This window comes from Trichechus manatus, unplaced genomic scaffold, assembly GCF_000243295.1.
Source record: "Trichechus manatus latirostris isolate Lorelei unplaced genomic scaffold, TriManLat1.0 scaffold00016, whole genome shotgun sequence".
Lineage (NCBI taxonomy): Eukaryota > Metazoa > Chordata > Mammalia > Sirenia > Trichechidae > Trichechus > Trichechus manatus.
The window spans coordinates 26,226,060-26,253,580 of NW_004443952.1; the positions used below are offsets into that span (position 1 = coordinate 26,226,060).

General features: G+C 44.0%; 1 protein-coding gene across 1 annotated transcript in view; it reads right to left on the minus strand.

Moving 5' to 3' along the window:
- Nucleotides 1–27,521, minus strand: part of UNC13B (unc-13 homolog B) — a 184,723-nt gene that overhangs the window by 24,446 nt on the left and 132,756 nt on the right. Inside the window, exons 11-18 of the mRNA XM_004372297.2 lie at nt 10,546–10,592; nt 7,392–7,470; nt 5,165–5,239; nt 4,439–4,658; nt 3,538–3,765; nt 2,762–2,903; nt 692–861; nt 124–239 (exon numbers count right to left, since the gene is read on the minus strand). Coding sequence (XP_004372354.1) covers nt 124–239; nt 692–861; nt 2,762–2,903; nt 3,538–3,765; nt 4,439–4,658; nt 5,165–5,239; nt 7,392–7,470; nt 10,546–10,592 — 1,077 coding nt within the window. The remainder of the gene's footprint in view (nt 1–123; nt 240–691; nt 862–2,761; nt 2,904–3,537; nt 3,766–4,438; nt 4,659–5,164; nt 5,240–7,391; nt 7,471–10,545; nt 10,593–27,521) is intronic.

The window sequence follows — 27,521 nt, forward strand, 5'->3', positions numbered from 1 at the left end:
TTTAGCCGTGGATAAAATAAAAAACAGGCCCAACATCTTCAACCACCTAGTAATCCTACTTATCCTCAAAGGTCCCTTCCCAGCACTGCTTCCTGGCATCCCATCTACCAACGGCTGGCTCACCTCATGGAGACACATATACTGCACATGATACGGGGCTACTTTCTCCTCCCCCTTGATCTCCACATTGATTTGTAGTCGTATAGCCCCTGAGACAGCTGACTTGTCTGTCCTCTTCTCTGGGAAGGAAAGAAGACTGAAGATTGATACCAATGCAACTACAGACAGCTTAGACAGTCCCCATCCTGGCTTTACCCAAGGGAAAGGAGACACTGATTCAAGGGTACACCCAGCAGGGTGAGCTCACTCCAAAGACCACATATTCCACAAATATCCCTGGACTGGGTAGGTGGGAGAATAGGAGTGGACAAGGGGCTAAAAATATTAGGGATGAGTATGAAAATTAAAGTGCCTTCTGAAACCTAGAGAATGTCCAGCCAGAGTGAGTCCCATCCTCCCACACTCCTCTGTCCCCAGCCCTACCCGTGGTCTATTCTTCGCAGATAAGGCAGGTTCTGTATAGAGATATGCTTTGGGGATTGAGTGGTGATTTTGGTAGATGGGAGTTTTCCTAGATAACCTCCTTGATATTCTCCCTTCTCAACAACTTTCTCTAGTTCTCTTTCCTCACCCAAGTTATACCAGACGTCCATCTCGCCACTTAGCGTCCGAACCTCAATGATGGTTTGGCCAAGGAAATCATCTGACTCTCGCTTTAGCCGCTGCTTTACTCTTGACTTGATATCATCATCCTCATCCCACACACGTACCTTAATGCGGTCAGAGGAGTTGGGGCATTCACTGTGAGAGAATTAGGCAGGCTCTGTTAGCAATAGACCCAGCAACCCCCACTCTTATTACTTCATTCCCTCCCAAAATCTCCATCAACTTAACTTGAGGGTCTGGTAGAAGAAGAAAAGGAGTCAGAGAAAAGTGACACTAAAGTTCCAAGTGAGTCAGGATATCCCAGCAAATAGCTCTTAATTCCTGGGCCTGGTAGCTCTACCTACCACCACCTAGCCCTTACTGCCCTAGGACAAAGGGAGCAGAGGGAGAAGTAGCAGGGTCAGTTCTGACTCCCAGTGTAGTTAGCTGTATCCACAACACCAACAGGAGAACAGCTGGACAGATGCTACAGAGCCCTAGGAAACAACTGCCAGCTCCTTCTTCAGAGTCCAAGACATGAAATAGTAAAGGTGCTAGGTGTTCATGGTATATCCATCTGGTCATATCTGCTTAGTTTTTTATCTAATCCCCACTCTGTGCCTGGTGAATGTCTATCATCCTTTAATACTCAAGATGACTTGAATTGTCATCTCCTCTATGCTGTTTGCTTTGGAGAAGGGAGTGTGCCCAAGTACCACCCTCATGCTCTTTTTCCCCAACAGTTGTTTTCTGGGTCCTGTTGCTTCACCCAAGTTGTACTTGACAGAATTAGCTGCTCTTTTCCCTATGTTCTCAGATCTTTCCATATTCCATTAAAATATTATAGTGTAATTACTGGTCTACTGAAAAATAATACACAAATCAACAATGAGATTCTTAAAGTCAGGGATCGTCTTATTCATTTCTAGATGCACAGTATCATGTACAGTGTCTTGTACAGGATAAAAACTAAAAACAACAAACCCACTGCTGTGAGGTTGATTCTGACTCATAGCGACCCCACAGGTTTCACAAGGCTGTAAATCTCTATGGAAGCAGACTGCCACATCTTTCTCCCTCGGAGCCGCTAGTGATTTCAACTGCCGACATTTTAGTCAGCAGTCAATTGCTTTAACCACTGCACCATCAGGGTTCCTTTTGTATAGGATAGAGACTTAGTAAATTGTTTACTAAACGGATAAACATGGACAAAAATGACTACAAAGCCAATTCATTTAGAATTAACCATAAGAAGGACTCAAGCAGGAACCTGTAACTGCTGCTTCTGGACTGTAAAGATTAATCTTACTATGCTCCAATCCCTTTCTACATGAGTTCTCCAAGCAGCCAGCAGAAGGCCTCTACCTGGCCAGCCTGCTTAGCTGGGTGGACCCAAAGATCTGATTCTAGGCTGTAAGGGCATGATAAAACATCTCTAGATTCTCCATGCACTAGTCCAAGATATAGGCTAGAGCTTGTCAGTTTTCAACAACCACCCCTTACTGTAATATGAAATACTCTGTAAGAAAATGAGAAAATGGAAAAAAAGAGTATGGGTAGGAGCTGAGGCAGAAAGAAAAGCAGAGCCCTTATGGGAAATGGAAACTCCTTCAGACCCAAATTTCCATCTTTAAGCCAGAATTACCCAGTTGTAGGATAAGGACATTACTTCCCTACTCCTTAGAAAAGCCTACCCCTCCTAGGCAATGTGGCAGGGCTGGGAGGTACATGGTAGGGTGACCAGTTCCTTGTTCTGTCACTAAGCAATAGTAAAACCTATCTAGTGCTAGAAAAAACAGTATGGGTGCCCTGAAGTCCCTTTCATAAGCCTAGTTAAGACAGGGCTTGGATACAGTAACCCCAATATAATAGTCCATGAAAAGAAACCCAGAGAAAGAATGGCTGCTACCCAAGTGAAGCACTTCAGAAATGGATTTTCCCCCACTGACTCTGCCCAATCCCTTTTAGGGCCCAAACCCAAAATAGCAGGACTTAATGCTGCTCCCAAAAAATACACAGTCCCAGGCAAAACAATGGGCTGATTTCTGTGACTTACAAATGGAACTTCTCCTCCCAAACAGGATTCAGGTTTCCAAAAATGGTCTTGGTACGCTTCTTGGTTTTGCCCACTTGCACAGTCACATAAGGGTCACTGGATCCTGTCTTGTCCTTGGCTTGTAGGCCCTGGGCACACACCACTGCAACCCAATCACATATAGAAGGAGGCTTCAGGTATGCTCTGAAAGTCGAAAGCTCTCCATAGCACTACTCATATGCTCTTCCTCTTAAAGCAGTGTCTACCTGCTCCTTGCACATGAACCCTCATCTTCTCATTCCTCCACATATATCCTTAGTCCTGGGCCACCAGCCTCTCCCTCAAAGCCTAACCCAAGAATCTCCCCTCTCCGAGCCTAACTGACCACTTATCCCTACATTGGTCATTACCCCTTTTGATATATGCATATCTCAGCCTGACTCACCTGCCAGTAAACCTAGCTAGTAACTATTGTCTGGTCTCCTCCCTGTTCCCCTTCCCCCATCCCCAGGCTCTTATAATATCAGACTGTTAACCAAATCTATAATGTCATATTGTTACCAAAGCCTTGTATTATCATTCATGATGTATGTGGGTGCCAGTCTTGCCTCTCCCAGCACCCTCTACACCAGAGTTTAGGTGAGGAGGAGTGATGAATAATGAGGTCCTCCCTCTTCCCCTTGGGCCTATCATCTTCCTCCCTAGCCCCATACTCCCTCACACTCAGGCTGCTTCTTCCCCAGGCTCCTTCTCATAACCTAGAGCCTTCCTGTCCTCCCAAACTTTGGCCTGCTCACCAGTGATGGTAATCTTGGCCGACCATTTGGAGGTGCCATCCAGTACACTCTGCTTCACTGTTTTCATCTGCTGCACGTGGGCAACTTTGCTCACAGTGAAAACATCCCGGATAACTTCAAAGATCTCCGGTTTGTTCCGCTCTCTGATCTTCATGCGGTCTTTCATGGCCATGATAATGTTTTGGGTTCGGTCCTCAGCTCCATGTTTAGAGCTCTTTTCTGCAGCCCCTGAAGGATAGCCAGAGACAGTAAGTAGGGCTGACCAACAGGTCACCTACCAAGAGGTCAATACCTATTGTTGCTTTTCCTGCTCCTGTTCTTCCCACTCCATGATGGCAACGCAAGCCACATATTTAGCCAGGGCCTTTGGGAGTCTGGCACACTCTCCTGCTGGACTTCTGCCTGATCCATTTGAAACTTCTGATCCTGGCACTGCTGCCTAGATGCTTTATCTATGAGCAAGGAACAAATTCTATCTTCCTTGGGACCTAGGGTCTAGACTTCAGGAACTCTCTCTGTGGGGCATGGAGCTTCACAGAACTCTCTCCTCATTAGTTTCTGTCCCTGGTTCAACATGCTGTAGTCATTTGGCCAGTGTGGACACTGTGCTCAGTCTCTGGGATCATCTGAATCCTGAAAGAGAGTCTAGCCCCAATAGAGGATCTCAGAAAGCTTAAAGAATTTTTCCTAAAGATGTTTAAGAGAGTCCTATAAGACCTATTATTGGGAAAGGCAATGTCCCTTGACTCAGGATCCTACCTTTTGTGAAAAGGAAAGGGCTTCAGAACCAGGTAGACTGAAGAATGATGGATGGTTCAACAAGTCTAGCTGTTTGTTGCCAGACTATTTTGGAGATGCCCTGCTTCTCCTGCCCATCACCCTCACCCACAGGGGCACTCACGCTGAAGGCAGTCAGCATTGAGCAGGTCCTGGCACTTCTCGTGGCACTTGACTCCACACTCGCTGCAGCGCATGCCCTGCCGGGCAATACCCCAGAGCAGGCCCTCACACTCATAGCAGTAGGTCGGGGTAGTGGCCGTCCAAACCTCAAAGTTGTGGGGTGTGGTGCACGAGATGGGGTAGATTAAGGCCTGCAGGGTTTTCTTATACACATGGGATTTCTGAAAGACACATACCCCATCACCCACCAGTGAGTTTAGAATTCTGTTGGGAGATACCAGAACTGAGGCCCTTGGAGGACAATCAGGACCCTGGCTTCCCCTCTGGCAGCTGACAAGACTCTCTAGCCTGGCTCAGCCCATAGACCAACCTGGCAAAAACAAGCCTCCAATGTAGTGTGCTCCTGGTCATCTAACATGGATTTGACCTGAACACTGGGTCTGAGCCTTGTCCCAGAATTCAAGCTTTTGAGGGGATCGGAAGGCACTAGAGCCACCATAAAACCCTAAGCTTCAGATGGGTCAGTGGACCATCTCCTCCCAAAGGGCAACATGAGACTTGGTCTGGACCTTTGCCTACACAAGTGTAGAAAACTGAGACATGATGCTATCTATCTGTTTTGTTAACAATGTGTGCCCAGGACCTTTGAATTCCCAATTAGTATGGCTACAGAGATAATCACCAGGCCTCAGACCAGTGGACTCATGAAAGTCCGTGGGTTACTTACCAGCTCTTCATCCTTGAGAGAGGTATGTGTAGCCATTGCAGAAGTAATGCCTGCCTTCCGAGACTGGACCAATGACTGCAAGAGAAGATCTGCTGTCAGCCCTGGCCACCAACACCAACGGCTAGCAAAGTCCTGAGGGGAGCTTCAGTGACCAAAGCCACTTAACTATAGTTCACTACACTCTCTTTACTTAAACTGTACTCACAGGGACTGCCCCCGGTAACAGGTAACAGGTGTCTCAGGTTAAGATCTAAAACTCAAGTCCCTCAAGGGGGTTGTTCTAGCAGTGTTAGAACACCAGTTCTCTCAGGGTTTCTTATCATCCCAAAGAGTTTCTCTTTCTCTCACTATTCTTAGGTATCCTACCCCTCAGAAACTCCTTGTTTATAAAAAGGCAAAGGAGAATGAAAAGTGTAGAATTATAGTAGGAAATAGGTCACTAAGAATAGGATAGATACACAACCCTGCCAGAGTCACTTTCCCATTCCCACATGATCCCTGGGTGGCTATAAAACCAGCAGCCAAATAAGTAGGGGACTTGGTGAGTGAATGGGGCAATGCAGCCTCAGTCAAACCAAGGAGGACAGGGAGTTAAGCCCAGGAGCTGAGGCTCTTGTGGAGAGGGGCCCACATATCTGCCAAGCTTGAGCTTTAGGGATGGCCCCTGGAGAGGGACATGGTTTCCCTAAGGCAGCAGGTACTAGGCAAAGACAAGTCATAATATCAGCTGTAAGGTAGGAGAATGGCTGAGAAGAGCCCAGGTGGTTTGGGATGTGGATAGAGGATGGGAAGGGGCTCTGGAGACACTCACCATAGCCTGTGTGGAGGACAGCAGAGAAAGAACAACATGATGTTAAAGCCAGCCCCAGGACATGAAAAATTTCAGAGGCAACTGAGAGGTCCTACTCTATAGTCTAAAGTAGGGAACACCTCCCAACCCCCTCTTCATCTCTCCACTAAAACTTGTCTTCAACCCAGACAACTGGTCAGGGCCCAGGGACTAGAGCTCCTACTCTAAGGAGAGTTAAGCCATAAAGTGAAAGATAAGTAAGGGTGAAAGACAGAGGAAGGGAAACAAGACATGAACATGATACTGCTATTCAATCAGTTAAGCTAATGGATAAGGAAGAAGAGTATGAGAAAAAAAAGTAGGAAGAAAAGAAAAAGAGGAAGAGAAAAAAGAGGAAGAGAAAAAAGAGGAGGTGGGAAATGATGAAGGAAGGAAAGAAGATAATAAGAAAAGATGACATCAGTGTTTATCTTCATGAGGAGCTGGTGGGAGAAGAGGTACGTAAGAGAAGAAGAAAGGAGGAAAAAGAGAAAGAAGGAGAAGGTACACAAATGGTAGAAAATAAAGGAGGGAAAGAAGGAAATGATAAAGTGAAAATGGCAGAGGATACTTCCATTCAGCCAACTAAGGAGGAAGAAACTAATGGGGGAAGAAGAGAAGGAGCAGAGAAAAGAAGGAAAAAGGATAGAAAAAGCAGAATAGAGAGGAAAAAAGAAGAAGAAAAAATAGTAACAAGAAAAAGGTTCAGGTTTCCGGCTTCTAGCTTTAGAGCTCTGGGACTCTGGGAGAGCTTACCAGTGCCTGGACCCCACTCCACTCCTATAAGGCTACAGAAAACTCCTTGAGCTGATCTTGCATCAGGAGCTAATAAGAGTGTGACCCAGAATGGGAGCTTCTGGTCATCCTGGAGGTTCTGAGATCAGTCTTAACTCCTAAGTCTGTTTCAGCTGAATCCCACATATTTTTATCATTACCTCTCAATGCCAGACACTGGGTTAAGGACTAGGGGTACAGAGATAGTATAGAAAGTCTACGTTTTGGGTAGGAGGCTTTCACTTGACTCCAAGAAGGTTGTCATGTTCATCCCACTCCAAGCTCAATGATCTAGGTCAGGGGCTAGAGGCAGCTTCTAGGTAATCAAAGAAGGCTGTAGAGATACCTAGAGGAGCTAGATACCTACAGGAGCCCAGCTTTGAGGATACAAACCACAAATGTTCCAGGTAGCAGCCTGAGCTAATGAAGAACCTGGGGATCTGACTATGGAGTGAGGTAGAACAAGGTCTCACTGAAACCATCACTGTCTCATGAAGGCTTTAAATGATTGTTCATCAGACCAAACTAATCACTAAATGGACCACTTCCAGTACTGACAGCTTGCCAAATCCCAATGGGGGACACCCCAAGACTCCTACCTAGGCCTGCACAATTCTTACTCACCAGATCACTGACGAGTGGCAGCAGCTTCTTTCTGCGTAGATCTGGCATGCTGTCAATGCCATAGAGACCTCCAGCTGGCCTGAGAAGACAAGAAAATATGTTAGGACCTCCAGTCTTGCCTTGAATGACTTCCAGGTTCAGTGTTCCATTCTCCTTGAACCTTCCCGCCCCTGAGGAAGATGAACTGACCTCTATCATGTGCCTTTGAGTGGGATAAGGAAGACAGAAAGTGAGGGGGAAAAGCCATGGGATGATGAGCAATGGCATCTGCTCTCAGGGTGCCCCTCAGTGACTTCTACGGTTTTAGCCAAGGCTTAAGAGTTATTTTATTCCACAGTTACGGTCCAAAGCTCCTCTGTTTGTTTGAAGGCCCTTGTGCTCCATAAAGGAGCCTGCGTGGTACAAACAGTTTATAATTGGCTGCTAACATAAAGGTTGACGGTTCAAACCCACCCAGCGGCTCTGCAGAAGAAAGCCTTGGTGAACTACTTCTGTAAAGAATATAGCCAAGAAAACCCTAAGGAGCAGTTCTACTCTGTACACATGGGGTTACCATGAGTCAGAATTGACTCAACAGCAATGGGTTTCGGGTGCTCCATAAGGCAAGGTGGGAATTGGTTGTCAGTAGGGCTCCTTCCCATACCCAGGCCTGAGACACTGCTCTCCAAAGATAAGTCTTGCCTGGACTGTGCTAGAACAGAGACCACAGGAGTGGCTCTACAGGAAGAAGAATCTGTTGCCTAGGTGAGGGAGACTGCCAAACAATGACACACAGAGAGAGACCTTCTCTATCCATAAGTAAAGGAGTTACCAGCTCTGTCTATCCAAACCTCCTGAAGAAAAGGGGTGTCCTGGAGAGAGAGGCTCTCATATTCAAGTGGAGGCAGGGTAGATGGGATGGGAGACTTGCAAAAGACCATTCAAGAAGCAGCAGTGGGACTTTGAAAGTCTGGTCCAACCCAACAACACATTAACAGGGACCAGAAAAAAATCACAGCTAGAGCAACTGGATTTATATAACTTTTCCATACTTATTTTGTTGTTCGTTCTTCCATAACAATAAACAATAAAAACAGAGGATATCCCGAAAAGCATTCCAGTCTTACAGTGAGATAACTTGGATTCTAGTTCCAATACTTCTACAAAGTTACTACTTGTCCTTTGCCAAAATCCCTTCCTTTCTTCAGGCCTTGATGTTATTTCTATAAAACAAGGGGATGGACTCCAAAATCTCCCTTGCCTTTTGGGTGCTAACATTCTGAGCCTTAATGAAAGGAACTCATGTTCTTGGTTGTCAACAAGGTCAATGAGGTGGGGAAGGAGGGGTGGCTGGGCTGTATGCCACAGTTGGTCTAAAAAGAGAAATGTCCCAGAAGAATATGTAGGTACTGCCAGTCATATAGGCAAAGAATGGAGCCACAAATTAGGTCAAGGTCAGGAGTTGGCAACCTGATATGTTGATTTCTAACAGATAAGCTTCCTGAGCACAGGCAGTGGGCTTTGTTATCAATAAGACTACCAGACCTAGGAAAGTTCTGTACTTATGACAGCTTCCTAGGACAAGGCTGAAAGAAAGGAAAGAAGACAACAGGGAAACACTTAGAAAATCTCTGCATGGCTCCATTTAAAAACAGCTTGGATATGTTCCATTTGCATGCACATATTTTAGAATCATTAGAAGAAAAAAGCTAAAGCCCATCGAAGAAGCAGCTGTTGCCAAAAGTTTGTAGGTAATTTCAAAAACTACAATATGTACCACTTGAGCCAAGAAGTTTTTTGCAACATAAACAAGCTTTTAATAAAAGAAAGGGGTGGCTCATGCACATGATTAACTCTTGGTTGAAAAAAAGGACGAATCACAAGGAAAAGGAGCACTGTCTTAGTAATCTAGTGCTGCTATAACAGAAATACCCCAAGTGGATGGCTTTAACAAACAGAAATTTATTCTTTCAGTCTTGGAGGCTAGAAGTCCAAATTCAGGGTGCCAGCTCCAGGTGAAGGCTTTCTCTCTCTGTCAGCTCTGGGGGAATGTCCTTGTCATCAATCTTCCATAGTCTAGAGGCTTCTCAGTACAGGGACACTGGTTCTAAAGGACATGCTATTTTCCTGCTCTTGTTTCTTGGTTCCCCACCCCTTCACTTCTCTTTTATATCTTAAAAAAAAAGAGATTGACTCAAGATACAACCTAATCTTGTAGATTGAGTCCTGACTCATTAGCATAACTGCCTCTAATCCTGCCTCATTAACATCACAGAGGTAGAATTTACAACACACAGGAAAATCACATCAGATGACAAAATGGTGGACAGTCAAACAATACTGGGAATCATGGCCTAGTCAAGTTGATACACATTTTGGGGGGACATAATTCAATCTATAACTAGCATGTAAAAATACAGTAGTTGACTTTATGATCAGATCTTTCTTCTTTTTCTTCTAAAGTGATAGGAGGCAGCCACTGAGAACTCTGGTGTCAGAAGGTCTTTGTAGAGCAAGGGGAGAAGGGAAGTCCCAAGAACTAATGGGCAGTGTGTGGGTGAGGATGTGGGGGGCACTTAAATCTTTTCCCTCTTAAGAGCAGTCAGTTACAGGCAGCAGCTGAGCAGCTTAAAATGACTTTCTGGTGTAATCACATGGATCTGAAACTCCCAGACAAAGCAAAGATAGAACATGCAGAGCTCAGAAGGGATGCTACTTATGTCTAGACTAAAGTGGAATAAGTAAGTGACTCACAACAGCTGAAGCAGGACTGAGCCCAGAGAGTAATCTAATCAACCACCCCATCAGCAATGGAGTGGAAAGGTGATGTCTCCAAATGCAGGTATTTTTCTAGTTTTCTTAGTCTTCCACCTGCACCTGCTGGGCATGTCACCGCCAGGATGCAATGGATCAGAAATTCCAGAAGAAAGGATGGGGGAGCCTCAAAGCTCCCTCTCCTGCCCCAAAGGAACCACTCTGTAAAGCTCCCTCTTCTGCCTGTGAGGAATCAATCTGCAAGGTTCTCTCCTCTGTCCCAGAGAACCAATCAACCTACAGTAGAATTTCTTTCCCCAGGATCTAGCTTAAAGAGCTGTCTCCTCTCCTTCCCAGGGAAAAGCTAAAAGCAGCAAGAGACTGTATTAAATCCACAGAAACCTTACAGAGAATCACTTACCCTTCAGGAATCCACTGGGGCAGAGAGGAGTCACCATCATCTGGAATCTTTAAAAAGAGATAGAAAAAAGTTAGATCCTGGGAGAGATGGGAGACTGCTTATAGGTCGGGCAGTGAGCAGTAAAGTAGGAAGCCCAGAGCAGTGTAGGTGGCATATACCATGTGGTGACATAGCCTGTTGTCTAAGCCAATGTCCTGTTCAGCCAAGGCAACAAGCAGACTGCTGAAATGAGCAGTATTTCATCTCCCTTTTCCCCAATGAATAGAAAGGATATAAGGCCCAGCTCATTGAGATCCCAGGGCTATGGTCCACTGGGAGTTTGGTAGCTGCCAGAACTCATATCCCCTCACACAACCCACTGGTATATATAGCAGTAAGCCACACCCAAGATAAGGGTCCACATATGCTTCCAAGCCTCACAAAAGCAAAAGAACAACTTCAGACAGAGTCAAGTCTCCTAGCCACATTCCTAAAATACATTCCTATCCCAGAGTCAGGTCTGGTCTTTCTGGATTCCCATTTCATCTTGTGATTTGACTTAGCTTAGGTTCCTTAAACCCCTAACTCACTGACGCGGAACACACAGGTTACATACTATCTACACATCTTAGGCATCTGATAAACTCTATATAACCAGATAACCCAGGGTAGATAAGAAACTTGGGTTATCATTCTGGTGAATTTTATGAGAATTCACTAAGAAGTTGAAAATTGAGGCACTAAATAATTTAAAGAAGGAATAGGGCAAAAAACACTTTTAAAGGCTTCCACACACAAAAAAACAAACCAAGTCCTTTAAGCAGTATGCAGAGAAGAGAGAGCTCCAGAGCTGCTGCGCTCCCCACAGAACCACTGGCACATGGTGTTTAGGCATGACAGATCCCAGTGCTAGCAGGTTTGGGGCTTCTTGCCCTTCCTTGTTCCCCTCCACCCTAACAATTTGCCTGTGCCCTGAGACCTGAGCTCTAGCTAATTATCCTGGAGCAAATGAGTTCCAGGACAAAGGAGGCAGAAGTAAGCTGCTTAGCTTTTGACAGGGGGTGATGTTTTTGGGAGAGCTAAAGGTGGGAGAAATTATGGATAGAATGAGGTGAGACACAGTAGAACAGGGAGAGACAGGACAGGGCTAACAGGTGATGGAAAGATGAGCAAGAATTACCTGGGTCAGCAGAAAGCTCAAGATTTAAGCTGCTTCTCAGTAAGACCCTTCTTCAAGTTGCCTACTACCCACAGCCCTTCATGCCCCATTCCATCTCATCTACCTACTGCCCTGGTTCTGTGGGTGGGACAATACTGGTAAAGGGAGGGCTAGGCCCCAAAGTCGGCCAGAAGTGGTTGATGCAAAAGACAATGGGTACAGTAAAAGAAACAACAGGAGATGGGAAATAACAGAGAAACTACAAGTCTCCTCACGTTATTTGTGAGGGGTGCTCATCTCTAAATCCCCAGATCCTACCAACCAGAGCTTATCTTCCCTTAGGAAACAGCAACTGTACTGAGCAGATTCTTACTTTCTACTCAGAATTAAGTGTTTGCCAGGAGCCCTGGGCTTAAGGAAATAAAGTCACAAAAATTCTTTGGAAGCCAGGGCTCACAGGTTCAGACCATGAACATTTAATGTGCTTGGAGGGGACACCATGTCTGCAGAAGCCTGCACACACAGGGCAATGGCGGAGAGCCAGGGGAGTGGAAGGAGATCTAGACAAAGTACCTACAGGAAGTAGATTCATAGACACAACTTGTGCCCTGAAGGAAACACAAGGTGAGCATGGATCCTGCACTTGTGACTACAGACATGTGCGCACACACATTTGGGGGGGATTCACAGTGTCCACTAGAGCCCCCAATCACAAGCCCTCACTGTCTTCAAGAGCCAGTGTTCACAGGCGCAGAACATTAGTATGCTCTGCATTCACATGCATGGCGGGAACCACGCAACACATCTACAGAGCTTGTGCTCAGAGAGGCCGGGAAGCCTGCTCTTGAGCACAAAGCACATTCACAATTAGGGCCCCAGGCAAGAGACAAATTGCCTGCAGCAACTCCTGCTCTCAAATACAGTGTGCATGCATGCTGGGCTCAGCGAGGTTTTACAGCATATGCTAGTCTGCAGCAACAGGTAGAAAAAAGGACACACACTGAGCAACACAGGGTGAGAAGAGGGCAATCACAGTGTCTGAGGCAGTTGAACTGAGTACAAGTATAAGCACACACATGCTACGCTGAATGAGCACCCATGCCAGCACACACATCCTCACACTGTGCTCCTGGGATGTCTGCAGGAGCACACACAAGAATGGAGCATGCACAAACTGCTTTCAGTAAAAATAGACTGTCTGGATGAGCCAAAGCTCAGAAGCACAGATCATGCATACACCCCGTGCTCAGGAGGGAGGGGTGGAGAATAGACAACAAAAAGGGCCCAAAGGGCCCAAGGCACAACCTGAAGATTTCCTCGCTTTCCTTCTGCAAGGAGAGAAAGAGCAGAAAAAGAGGGCAGAGAGGTTATTAGATTCAGTCCTATAGCAAGGAACATAAAGAAAATGCCAGCTAAACCCCATGGAGAGGGAGAGGTCCTCTGAACAACTGGGCAGTTAATAGAGCTTGGCTGACTGGCTCCCAGAATCCTTACCTTCTATATTTGCTGGTCCCTACTTTTTAGTAGGGAACATCGCAGGGGCTACTGAAACCAAAGGACAAAGTCTACTTGGGGATTCCAGTCATCCTTTACCCCTTTCAAAAGTGGCCTGCATCCAGGGTCAGGGCTGTCAGGGCCACAGGATCAGCATTGTTAGCAAGGGCTACCCCAACAAGCTATCCAAGCTGACTGAGCACGGAGTGAGTTCCTTCCTCAGAGGCCACATCAGCTCACTCTGGACCTGGGAGAAGTCCTCAAAACCCAAAGACCTGGTGGCTGAGCCCTTTCCATTTTGCAAAGGGGGCTTGGCTATGAGTGCCCAACAAGTCCTGGCCCATTTTCCCAGAGCCCAGTTAAGGCCAGGACCAGGATACTGAAGGGCCACAGACCCTAGGGCATCAACTGGCCACTGCTCTAACAGAAGCTACCATGATCTGGATTATAAAACACAAACAGGTCTGATTATCTATCAAATCCAGGACAATACTCTTAAGGAAATGGTCACTTCCAGAAGGATTCAAGCAAGCCACAATGAGAGAAGAATAAAGTCCAGCGATTACTCCTTTCCTATTTGTCACAGACTATGTTGGATAGGGCCACAAGCTTTCCCCTGTAAGGAAAGTCCATCTACCTGGGCCCATCATCTCCCCTCTGTTTTCTTTTCACTTCCTTTAGAGACCTACAGATAATCTCATCACAAAAGAAGAGAGAATCCAAGAAACTAAATTAGTTCCCAGTTTTTCAAGCTATTTCTGATGGCACTAGGCCTGTCCTGACAGAAGAATGAACTCTGGACTAGGAATCCTCCACAACAGTACGGCTACAGGAAGGTGGGTGAGATGAGAAAGACATTTCCTGGAATAGGGACATATCTTTTCTATATCTACTCCCCACCGCCCCCAGAACACTCAGTTCCCTTTGAATAAGAAAATTAGGCAAGGCACACTTCAACTGACCCTGTGATTCAAATAAGAAATGTTTCTCTTCTCCTGCACTGTCTTAAATACATTCTACACACTGTGTCAAAGTTACTTGGATTGTGTCCTTCTGTTCCCCAAACCTCCCCACAATGCCTCAAGAATAAATATCAATCTGTTGACAAGGTTCTTCATGATCTTGCCCCAATCCCAAAATTCCCTTCCCCTCCCCTCCTTCCTACAATCTAATTGCCTACAGCAGCCTTGTTCCCCAAACAGGTCACATATTCAAAACTCCATGTACTTATTTACTCATTCTATTTCATCAGCGCCATACGCCTGAAACAGCACCTCACACCTTTTCTCCACAAGATAAAATCCAATTCCCTCTCCAAAGCACAGCTCTGAGAAGCCTTCCCTGATGCCCACCCAAGCAAGAGTTAATTAAGCCCTCTTAGTGCACCTAGGAGTCCCTGGGGGTGCAAACGGTTAATGTGCTTAGCTGCTAACTGAAAGGTTGGAAGTTCAAGTCTGTCCAGAGGCACTAGGAAAGAAAGGCCTGCTGATCTACTTCTGAAAAATCAGCCACTGAAAACCCTATGGAACACATTCTACCCTGACACACACGGGGTTACCATGAGTTGGAATCGACTCGATGGCCACTGGAAAGAGAATGCACCTAAATTCTGTTCATCCTTCTCACTGGTACTTAATGCCTCATGCCTTGACAAATTCCACCACTGTATAGACAAGAACCACAGCAAATACATGCAGTTTTAATCTCCACTGGGCCCTCAGTGTTATTTGGCATGGCTTTCCCACTATGCCATTTCACTAGTCAGCAGTCTTCCACTCCTCAAAGCAGTTAATCTAATCTTCAGATACCTATTTGACTCCAACACGTACCAACTGCCTATTGCATATCACCTGGTTACCCCATGGTTAATTCAAATTCAACAAGTCCAAACACTAAACTTAGTCCTCCAAACTTCTCCTTCCTGTATCCCATACCTAAGACCCCAGCTAGACATCAGAATCGTCCCTCTCTCCACCCCATGCCATCCAGTCAATCACCATGCCCTATATATTCTACCAGTGAAATATCTGGCATCCATTCCTGCCTCTCCATTTCAAACTCCCGCAGCCCTAGTCCAGAGCCTCATCATCTGAACTATATCAAGAGACTCCAAACTGATACCTCTGCCACTAGACTTCTTCACCTATAATCCATCCTCCACATTTTCTATTTCAAAATTCTGATCACATTTTTCTTTGCTTAATCCCATCACCTTTGGGATGAAATTCAAATTCCTTATTATAGCACGTAAAGTGCTTCAACATTTGTATTTCCCCTGTCTTGTGAGCTTCCTTTCCTTCCACTCTTTTTCATGTATCCAGTATGCAAGTCTTACTGAACATTGTCTATCACATCTGAGACTGCACACCTCCCACACCGCTCTTGTCTACTGGGTGGGTTCAGATTCATTCTTTAAGACTTAGCTCAAATAGTAATGTCCCTGTGAAGATTTCTTTATGTGCTTGCACCCCAGAAGTCAGAATTAGGTGCCTCCCCACAATGTACTCATGGTACTTATGCTTCTATGCACACACTTTCTATGATAGTGTTTATTATGTTCCATTGTTATAAACCCATTACTGTCGTGTGGATTTCGACTCATAGAGACCCTATAGGACGAGTAGAACTGCCTCATAGGGTTTCCAAGGCCATAAATCTTTACAGAAGCAGACTGCTGTATTTTTCTCCCGTGCAGCTACTGGTGGGTTCAAACTGCCAACCTTTCAGTTAGCAGCCGGGCGCTTAACCACTGTGCCACCAGGGCTCCTTTCCATTGTAATAGTCTATATAAATGTCTTCCTTTATTAACTGTGACTCCTTGAGAGCAAGAGTTAATGTATTATTCACCTGCGTTGCCTATGGGCTTAACACATCTCCTAGCATTTGTTAGATGTCCAATATATATTTAGTAAAATCTTTTTCTATGTAGTAAAAGGCATCTGCAACTTTTAGGACTTAGAGAACTGCAATTTTTCTAAAGTGCCTCTTTGTCCTTCACCAGAGAAGAGATAGGTCTCTTAGCCAGTAGCCTGTACCATTTTCCAGACCCCTAGGAACTGCTGTACTAGCTACTCGGTTTGTCCCACCCAATGGCCAAACATTAAAAAAAAAAAAAAAAACAACTTTTTTTGTTAACAAACTTTTTATGCCTCCTGACTTTCTAAGACACCTTACGGTTTTTTCCACACAGATTTAGCTTTCAGTTTTTAAGTGATATATGTCTACAGAACACCTACTTTGCAGGAAAATTCCTGAACCCTAGAATGATCTCACTCTTTCAGACAGTCAATTTTATGAGGAAAAGGCATACCTCTTCACCACTACCCCCTCCAATATGCCCAATAAAACAATCTTAACTCCACTATACTTGGGAGTCAAAAGACTTGAGGCACTTAACTGATTTGAGCTTGCATTTCCTTATCTGTAAAAAGCGGGTAAGAACAGCTACCTCCCAGGTGAAGATTCATTTATTCAACAAATACTTATTGAGAACCTACTGCACACTAGGCACTATTCCAGTGCTGGTGATACTGCAGTGAATTAAACAAAGTCCCTGATCTTGAGAAGCTTCTATTCTGGTGGAAGAAGCAGACAATAAACATGATGATGAAGATGATGATAGCAGCTAACCAAACTGAGTACTTAGTATGTATCTGGCATTTTATTTTAGTAAGCTCATTTATTTCTCACAACTTTATGGGGTGAATACTATTATATCTCCACTTTTTTTGTTGATTTAACTGAACCAGAGAGGTTAAGAAACTTGCCTAAAGTCACAGCAAGTGGCAAAGCCAAAATTCAAAATAGGCATTCTGGTTCCAGGGTCTACTGTCTGAAAGAAATGAATATAAACTATGGCAGGTATGCGAGAGGCTGTGCTGAAAAAATTTGGGTAAGGGAAAAAGTTAGTGCCCCCTGATTATGATGTTGGAGTTGCTATTAAACTTTTCTAAAAGGTTTTCAGGGAAGGACTCATTGATAAGGTGACATCTCAGCAGAGACCTGAGGAAATGAGTAAGGAAATCATTCAGAGTTCTAGAAGAAAAGTATTGTAGGCAGAGCATACAGCAAGTACAAAGTCTAAGGTGACAGCATAATTGGTGTGGAGGAACAGCAAGTTGTGAAAGAGTGCCAGTTCAAATAGGGCTTTACAGGCACTTTGGCTTTCATTCTGAGTGAGAGAGAAAATCACTGGAAAGTTTAGGGCAGAGAAGTGATATGATCTGACTCATGTTTTACAAAGATTACTCTGGTGGCTGTGGGGAGAAGAGACCATAGAGGGACAAGGGTAGAAGCAAGGAGACCATTTTAGGAGACAACTGCAATTACCTACACAAGAGAAAATGGTGGTTTAGACAAGGATGGAAGCAGTAAAGGTGGAAGTGCTAAGATTCAGGATATTTTTTAAAGGTAGAGGCAGCAGAATTTACTAATGGATTGATTGGATGTGGGTTGTGAGAGATAAAAAGGAATCAAGAATGAAGCTACAGATTTGGGCCCGAACAGTTGCAAGAATGGAGTTGGCATTTACTGGTAAGGAAGACTATGGGAAAAGCAAGTTTGGCAGGGGCTTGGGGAGGAGGATCAGGAGTTTGGTTTGGAAGTGTTAAACTGAAATGCTTATCTGCATCCAAGTGGAGATGTTAAGTAGTTGTGGAGTCTAGTGATCACCAAAGTGGTCTGAGCTGGAGATATAAATCTAGGACTGTTCATGAAACTCATGAGATTGAGAATGATCACCTAGGAAGTAAGTATGAATAAGAAGCCAGGATTGAATCCTAGAATGCTAAAAAAAGATAGGGGAGATGAGGAGGGTCCAGCAAAGATGACTGAGAAGGCATGGCCAATAATGTCAAGGGAGAACCTAGACAGAGAAGTATTAAGTGAAGAAAGTATTCCAAAAAGAAGGGATTCAGGCATAAGGATAAACTACAGATAGAATAGAATTGAGAATCCAGAAATAAACCCTTACAGTTATGGTCAGTTGATTTTTCACAAGCTTGCCAAGACAATTCAATGGGGAAAGAACAGTCTTTTCAACAAATGGTGCTGGGACAACTGGATAACCACGCACATAACAATGTAGTTGGATCCCTACCTCACCAACAACAACAACAACAAAAAAACGAAACCTGTTGCCATCGAGTCGATTCCAATTTGTAGCGACCCTACAGGACCAAGTATAGCTGCCCGATAGGATTTCCAAGGATGTAAATCTGTATGGAAGCAGACCGCTACATCTTTCTCCCATGGAGTAGCTGGTGGGTTCAAACCACTGACCTTTCAGTTAGCAGCTGAGCGCTTAACCACTGCACCACCAGGGCTCCTTCCCTACCTCACACCATATATAAAAATTAACTCAAAATGAATCATAGATCTAAGTGTAAGAGTTAAAATTATAAAACTTCTAGAAAAAAACGTGGGAGTAAATAAATTTTTATGACCTTGGATTAGATAATGGTTTGTTAGATATTACATCAAAAGCACAAATGACACAAGAAAAATAAATTGAACTTCATCAAAATGAAAAATTTTTGTGTGTCAGAGGAAACCATAAAGTGAAAAGATAACCCCATAGAATGGGAGAAAATATTTATAAATCATATATCTGATAAGAGACTTGTATTCAAAATATATAAAGAACACTTACAACTCAATGATTTAAAAAAAAAATTCTTTTTTAAATGGGCAAAGGATTTGAATAGACATTTCTCCAAAAAAGATATCAAAATGATCAATAAGCACATGAAAAGATGCTCAACGTCACCAGTCATTAGGGAAATGCAAATTAAAACCAACACCAGCTACCACTTCACACACAGCAGCATGGCTCTTATTAAAAAGAGAGACAATATTAGGAGCTGGTGAGAATGCAGAGAAATTGGAACTCTCATACCTTGTTGGTGGGAATGTAAAACGGTGCAACCACTTTGGAAAGCAGTCTGGCAATTCCTCAAAATGTTAAACATAGAGTTACCATATGACTCAGCAATTCCACTCATAGATACATACCAAAGAGAACTGACAACAAATGTCCACAGAAAAATTTGTACACAAATGTTCATAGAGGCATTATTCATAATAACCGAAAGGTAGAAACAACCCAAATGTCCATCAACTGATAAATAGATAAACAAAATGTGGTATATCCATATAATAAAATATTATTTGGCCACAAAAAGAAATAGAATATATGCTACAACATGGATGACCCTTGAAAATATTATGCTAAATGAAAGAAGCCAGCCACATACTGTATGATTCAATTTATATAAAACGTCCAAAATAGGCAAATCCATAGAAACATAAAGTAGATTAGTGGTTGCCAGGGGCTTGAAGGAAGAAGACTGGAGAGTGGCTGCTAATGGGTATGGGGTTTCTTTTAGGGGTGATAAAAATGTTCTGTGATTAGACAGTGGTGATGGTTGCATACCTTCATCAAATACTACGAACCATTGAATTACACACATTTTAAAGATTTTTAAGTATGAATTTTATGGTATGTGAATTATAACTCAATAAAGCTGATATAATTTTTTAAAAAGTGATCAATTGTGTCAAGCTGCTGACTGATTAAGAGGAGGACTGAAAATGGATCATTAGATTTGGAAATATGGTGGTCACCTGATGGCCTTGACAAAAGCTATTTTGGTAGTGTGGTAGGAAGAACTGTATTTTATATAATGCACATGAGAGTACTTAACACGGTACCTTGTACATCTCAAAAAATCTGGATAAAAATGTAAACTCAAATTAATGATAAGTTACAACTAGTAAGCTTAGGCCCTAAAAGATTCCAACCATAGCAGGAAAGAAAAAACTGATTTTTTTTCAATGCTTTGTTCTGGCAGCAGCCACTGTTAATACTGAATCAGTTTACCAGGTTAGGAAGACAGTTCTCACTGACTCTGTAACAGGTGTGAGTTGGTGAGAGGATGGCCTGTGTGCTTACCTTACTTTGTTTTTCCTATTGGTGCTTGGGTCAGGTATGGGCCCAGCACTGAAAGGATGCTGCCACTGCCCAGTATCCCCTCCACCACTCCTTTTGCAGCCCTCAGGCCAGACCAGCTCTTGAGTAGGACCCAGAACTTCGGTTTACTTTCTTATTGGTGCTTCAGAAAGCCTCTTTTTCATCCTCCTGATTGTCACTGCAACTGTCACCATCTGCCTACCACAGGTACTCCAAGTTCCTGCATTGACTAGCTGGATGTCAGCCCAGGAGGGGAACTTTGCAAGCTGAAGAGTCAGGCACAAGTGTCCTCAGTGCCCCAACTCCCACCAAGGTTTAAGGACTTTGTAAGGAAGTACTGCTCTCACAGAAGGGTTAGAAGGAAACTTGTTGCTTCTACAGTTGATATAAAATAATAATTTCAGAATGTACATGGAGAAGAACAAAGGGCTGCCAGGATTCAGGAGAGGGAGAAATTCTTTACAACTGAGGAATTATACATAGAAAGCTTCCTGGAGGAGGTGATGTTTTGGCTGTATGTTGAAGAATTAGTAAGATTTTGCTAAGCTGACATGGTGAACATGGCACCTTAGGTTAGAAAGAAGCATGTATACCTACTTCATACTTATCGACTATCTTGTTATCTGACATTTCACATTTACGACTAAATGTGAAAAATCAACTATCTGACTATTTTTCGCAATAATGAAGTACGTCTGGCAGTAGTGAACATCGAGGTGCAAGGTGAGAGTAATACTGGCTGTAATGGTTAAGGTTATGTGTCAGCTTGGCTAGGCCATCATTCTCAAGTGGTTTGGCAGTTGTGTAATGATGTAATCTGGCTGTTACGTACTGAGGAAGTCATCCTCCATTTTGTAATCTGATGTGGTCACCCTCCATTTTCACATAACGCCGATTTTGCATAATGACTTGGTCTTTGGAATCTAACCATGTCAGTAAGTGAGGAGTGGGTAGATATATAAATATGCCAAAAACAGAAAGTTGAAGGAGAATTTATGATACAGCTAAGTTTCCTTTTTGCTGGTGCATAGCGGGACAACAGAGATAAACCTGGAAATGTAATCCAGTTGTGATCTTGAATGCCAACTTAAGGAATTTAGACTTGTTTTGATAAGCTATAAGGAGCAGCTTGAGGGATATTTGAAAAGAAAGTGACATGATTTTAATTTTTAAATTTAATTTTATCACTTGGTATTACATTCATATGACTCAAACCCTAAAAAGTATATAAGAGTATACAGTAAAAAATATCCCTTCCATCCCTGTCTCCCAGACACCTAATATTTTTCCTCATGGGCAACCATATATCAGTTTCTTACATATCTTTCATGAGATATTTTATACATAACCAAGCAGACACATATGGGTGTGTGTTTGTGTGTATTCTTTCCTTCTCCCTTTTATATAAATGATAGCATCTTACACATACTGTTCTGTACTTCGCTTTTTTTCATATGTCAGTATGTCTTAGATATCTTTCCATTTCAGCATATAAAGAAGTATTTCATTCTCTTTATAGCTACATGGTACTATATTCCATTGTTTGGACGTGCCAATAATTTATTTAACCAGTCCTTCTTAACATTTAGCTTGTTTCCAATCTCTGCTATCAAAAACAATACTTCAAAAATAGCCTTGAACATATGTCATTTCCACATGTGAAAATATGTCTGCAGGATATATTCCTGGAAGTGCTATTGAGGGCTCAAGGGGTATACATATTTGTAATTTTGATAAATTTTGCCAATTGCCTTCCTTAGAGGTTATACCAATTTACACTCCCATCTCACCAGCAATGAAGCCTATTCCTTCACACCTTTGCCAACACAATATGCTTCATAATTTTAATTTTGCTTTAGGAAGATTAATCAGGTTATATGCATAAGAGGACAACCCCATTTATATTTAAAACTAGAAGAATACAATGTATGCTCTTTGGATAAATTTACTTTTGATTAGGAGAAGTAATTTTAAAGGTGCATATCTCCATACTGCCTAGATAAAAGTTCTCTCATTTGTTACAGTCAAAAACTATTCCATTCTCTAGTTCTTAGGTAAGCACCCATGAGCTGGAGAAGGAAGAAAGGGAATATGACCTGTGGAAGGTAGAGTCAGGTTCTTGGGCAGGGCAGGCACTATAACCACCCCTGGACAGCTCCAAGTCAGAAAGAAGGTTCAGTATTAGGAAGAAGACAGGCTAGAGTAAGGGAAATTCTCATCGCAGCCTATGAGGTGAAGAAACCTCATCAGCTGCTGAAAAAAATGGCAATCTTAACTCAGTGAGAAACCCAAGGAGAATAATTTTAAAATGCAACATAGAATTTTTTCTCAATCCCTCTAATGCCAATGAGCAAATAATGCCTCATTCCCCATTCCTGCCTCCCACCCCTACACCTACATTAAACACTTGGAATATCCTAGAAGTCTTGCAGCTCTGAACTACTTCTGCCCAGATGTTCCTACTTCTTTTAAAAAGGTACTTCTATAGCTCCCCCCAATAGGCCAGAAGCTCCCTAAGGGCAGAACTCTTCTATTGCTGTAGAACACTCTTTGACTTCAATCCCCACAGGATTAGCCTAAAATCTGTATTTGAGTAATTTAGACTGTTTCAAGCTGTGGACCCTCCCCGTCACCTTGTGAAACTCACCACCAAGCTGGGCCTCATGCTACCCAGCCAGCTGGAACCCCATTAAATAGAGACTTGGAATACCTGAGTCAATGTCTTCTACTGAGAGATGGTTTGCCTTCTGTACTAGTTCATGCAAAAGTTTTTTTTGCCTCAGTCTTTTCTCTTTTAGAACATTTTTAAAATTGTTGATGCACTTGTTGAGGTAGATGGTCTCTGCACACACTTGCTCTAGGCTTAGTTTGCCCTGCCTAGGAGATTCAGGCCTAGAACAAGTCTCACTTCCCAGCCATGGAGCCAGAGTAAAACCTGGCAATGAATATGCAAGAGGCAAGTTGTTAGAAGCAAGAGAGAGGTTGTTGGGGTCCTGAGGCGATTGGTCTCCCTGTGTGGAGAGGCCCACTCCACCAGAGACCACACTGAGCAAGCTTTCACTCCCCTGACTCCCAGGGCTCTCCACTGAGTAATCCTGGGCACACCCTGAACTCATGGTCCCAAGAAGTCTATCACTGTTTTCTGACTGGGAACCACTCTCATTGCTTTCCAGGTCCTCACTGATGGACTCACTGTTCTCCAGCTTCTGAAACACTCCCTGCAGAGCTGAACAGAAGTGATGAATTGCTTTGCCCAGTTTACTTGTATAAAACTTGATTTCCACATCTTCATCCTCCTGCAAGCCACCCAGAACACAAGAAGACTTGTCAAAGACATTCTTGAGGACCTGAGCAGCACGTTCCTCCTCTTCATTGAGGTCAATATGAACCATATCACTGAAGGTTTCTGGCCCTATGATAATTTCCTCCATCATACTGTCACAGCTCAGAGTTGCAAATCTTCTGGGCTTGTCTGACAAAAGGTCTTCTAGTTGCTTTGAACTCAGAATATCAAGCCCTGCTTCATAGCGCATGAGCTTGTCCTCTGCATGTATTCTCTCTGGCTTCAGCAATCCAGACAGAGACAGGGAGGTGCTGGCCTCACTTTTATTGCTGCAATCATTTTCTCTTTTTGCTACTTTATATTCTTCACGTCCCTGGTTGCACTGTTTGAAAACCTGAGATTTCTCAGAATCCTCCTCTTTGGAGATTAACCCTAGGGAAGGTTCCTCAGATTGGTGGAGGGTAGACAGAGAAGTCTCTCTCCCTGTCAGTGTACCACAGCTGCCACTAACTTGGGATGTTCCTGATATTCCTTTTACTTCTTCCCCCAGCTTAGACACATTACTTTGCTTTGCTAAATTGTTCTTCAGTAGGAAGCAAAGGCCTTGCTGCTCAGGAGCCTGGGGTTCTCTATGTTGATTCTGATCCCTTATCTCACAGGCTCCTATTATGGGTCCTGTATCTCCTGTTTCCATCTGAAGAACTCCTTCATCCTGGTTTAAAGAATTCCAACTATGATCCTGAAACTGTTGTTGCAAAAATGATATGGACTCCTTTTGGGGATTCTCATAGCCCTGTGGCCAGCTTGGTTCTTCTCTGGTGGCAATATGGACCCCTACACTCTGCAAGAGGATAGATTTCTGCAAGATGAAATCTCTGTGCTCGAGATGGGCAAGCTTTACCACAGTGGGCCTGGGGGCAGGGGCTTTGCCTGCCCTGTAAGCCTCTTTAATGTACCTGTTGCACTGTATGCCATTGACACAGATGTGCTTGGCCAGGAAGTGGTCCACCAGCTCCATGGTATTTTCCCCATCTTGTTCAGGAAGTCCATACAGATACAGAATGGCTTCCTCACTGCGTCTGTCCACATGGGGTTCCTGAGTCTCTTCCCCTACACATACCTTGACCACAGAGCTGTTGCCCACCTGTAAGCCTTCTATTTCACTCAGTACTGAGTCTACACAATTAGAGACCTCATCCACAGAACCCCGGACTTGGCTTAAGTGCTGCCGCAGCTCAGCAATCTCAGTCTGGAGACGGCTGATGCCTTGCAGCTCTCTGATGATATATTCTACTACATCTCCCAAAGGCTCTCGCTGTTCATGGCTGCAGCTTTGGTCAGGTTCTCTGGACAAAGGAGAATTGGTTTGGTTCTTCTCTGAGGGCTCTTGACAGTTCATGCTAATGCTGGCAGATGAGAGGTGCTGAGAACCAGACCCTGAAACACAGGCAGTGGAGCCCAGAGGAAGCTGGCTGTTGACCTGCTGCCCAAAGCTGCAATGCTGGGCTAAGCCCCCATTTCTATCCCCACCAGTGGCTAAGGCTGCTGACTCACAGCTAGGGGACAGAACACTGTCCTCTGGTAAGGATCCAGCAGGGCCTGAGGACTTATTCTTGATGCCACACATGGTCTCTGCCTTAGCCTTATCTGGAGAAAGCCTGGTGGAGGGTCCCAGGGTGACCATGATTTCTTCTTCTGACTCTTGCAACAATCGCTTCATTTTCTTCCGCAAGGCCTGAGGGGTTCTCTGCTTCTTCCTCTTATTTCTGGTCAAGATGCTTTATGGTGATTATCTTGGAAGGCAATACCCTGTCCTACTCTTTTCAATATTTCTAGCAATTATTGCTGGCTGATGCCTTGGGTTTAGCCCACAGTGCTGCCTGGAATGTCCCCATGTGTGGTCTCCAAAGCTGGCACATGTCCCTGGATCCTGGCTTGACTCTTATCCTGCAGCTAGTGAAAAAGGAAAATAGTGCACTCAGGTCAGAAAGCAGCAGGGTAATTTTAATCTGAAACAAGCTGTCAAGCAGGAATAAGAATGTCACCTTCTAAGGCTCCAGGAATCAACTCTGTCCTGCCTCCCAGTCCTGGCCTTAAAGGCTGCAGGCAGGCAGTTCTGTCTCCTTAGCTTCCCATTAAGAGTTTTGATGTAAAATCAGACCAAGTCCTTGGGTTCTGGGAAAGTACTCAAAAAGCATCAGTGTTGAAACAGGCTTCTGGGAGGTAGGTGGGGTAAGGTCAGTGAGTGACTCCTTATTTGAACATTTACAATATTCAGCAGTAGGGCCTGGCTCAGGAATGAACAAACATGCTTAACCACCAAAGCTCAAATCACTGCACGGTCAGTGAAAGACAACACAAGACATGGAACATTTCCTTCTGTCATTTTTTTCCGCTTTATTGTTCTGGTGAAGACTCAGCCATTCAAAGGTTCAGTCCTGCCTGTGTTTATAGCCCAAAGTGTTCTCTTTTTGTTTAGTAATAGCAACCCTTCACTTGAAGAAAGGACCACGGCAAGTATTTTAAACTTGGAGGATAATACACAAATATTTTCTACATCTAATTCTAAAATAAGGTAGTACAGTCTAGGCAGAGTCTAGAGTCTGAGTTCATGGTCCAGAACTCAGGTGACATTTTGTATGTTCAGATATAGAGGGGCAGGTGGCCAAAGGTACAGGTATAATGAGCTAATACCTGGGGATGAAGGATGCTCAGGCTCCTCCCAGTCATCCTGATCTCCTTAAGGGCTTGGTGTGGCCTAGTCAATACCCAGGTTCATTCAGCCTTTCCTGGCCCACAGAGGATCTGGTCTAATGCCTCCTTCTCTGGGTACCTCACTTAGATACACAGTTCATATGGATACATACTTCACCTGGCTAAGTGATTTCCCAGCACATTGTCCACTGCTGAGTAACTGAGGGTTGCTCTGGCCCTTTGATTGGCCTGGAGAGAACAATGCATGGGAAAGGTGGTTACACCACAAAGGACCCCAAGGCACTTTGCTGTTCTCTAAAAAGGTGAAGACAGTACTTGCCACCAGTCCTGCCCCTACACCCTAAGCTACAGGCCACTGCACTACAGAGGCTCAGATGACCATTACCTTTTTTACTGGGAGCAGACTGGAAAGGAAAAAAGAGGAAGCAGAGACCCCAGCAAATGCATCACACTGCCAATACTCTATGGTTCTGCTGGGTTACCCTGGGAGGGGTAACATGGGTTAGTGGGAGACATGCTACACTTCTTGTTCTTTGACCAGAGATGGTTTCTACATTTTCTAGATTTGATCTAGATTTCTAAATCTTCTAAGCCATTGCCTCCTTTTTTTCCCCCAGTACTCAAGTTAACCCTAAAAGGGGGAAAACTGCCTATGAAGAACACAAGCTGACTGCTCCCAACGCAACTCATTTTCAGTTAAGGCCACATGTACAGTCTGTGGGCCTGGAATTTAAAAGCATTATGCTTCCTCAGACTAGGAGGAACCAGAAGGACGAGTCGCAGGAATTAGGATAAAGACAAAGCTGACTCCTTTTACTAGAAATAACTAGGGCAAGAACCAAAAGAAACTAGATTAAGTTCCATTTCATATCTTCCCCTCTCCTCTCTAGCTCCAACTTCTCATCTAAGAACTTTACCTATCCTGAGAGGCATTGGAGAGGCCCAACTAATCAATTATTGCTTTACCCCAAGGTTTCAGGAGGTCAGGATCAGCCGGACCCCTAATCTGGCCCACTCAGTCTTGCCTGTGAAAGAGGATCCTCTGTGTGCACAACCAGAATTCCTGGGCCTTGGGCTTAGTGCCCAGCTGTCCAGGCAGAAAAAGGCCTCAATTCTAGGACTGATTCATCAAATTCTTGCTTCCCTCCTCCCACAAATACAAAATCTATATTTCTGAAGCTACCCCCTTCTTTTCTCACCAACCACGCAGGGCTTGAGTTCTCCCGATTTGGTCTCAGCACCTGGTGATAGCCCTGAACAATATCCTTCGCTCTACTAGGGCTGGAGCATGCAATTAGCCCTTCAAGTTTGTCACAAAGGAGAAAGATTGCTTACTAAACGAAAATGGAAGCTTTGTGTATAACCACATGAGGCCA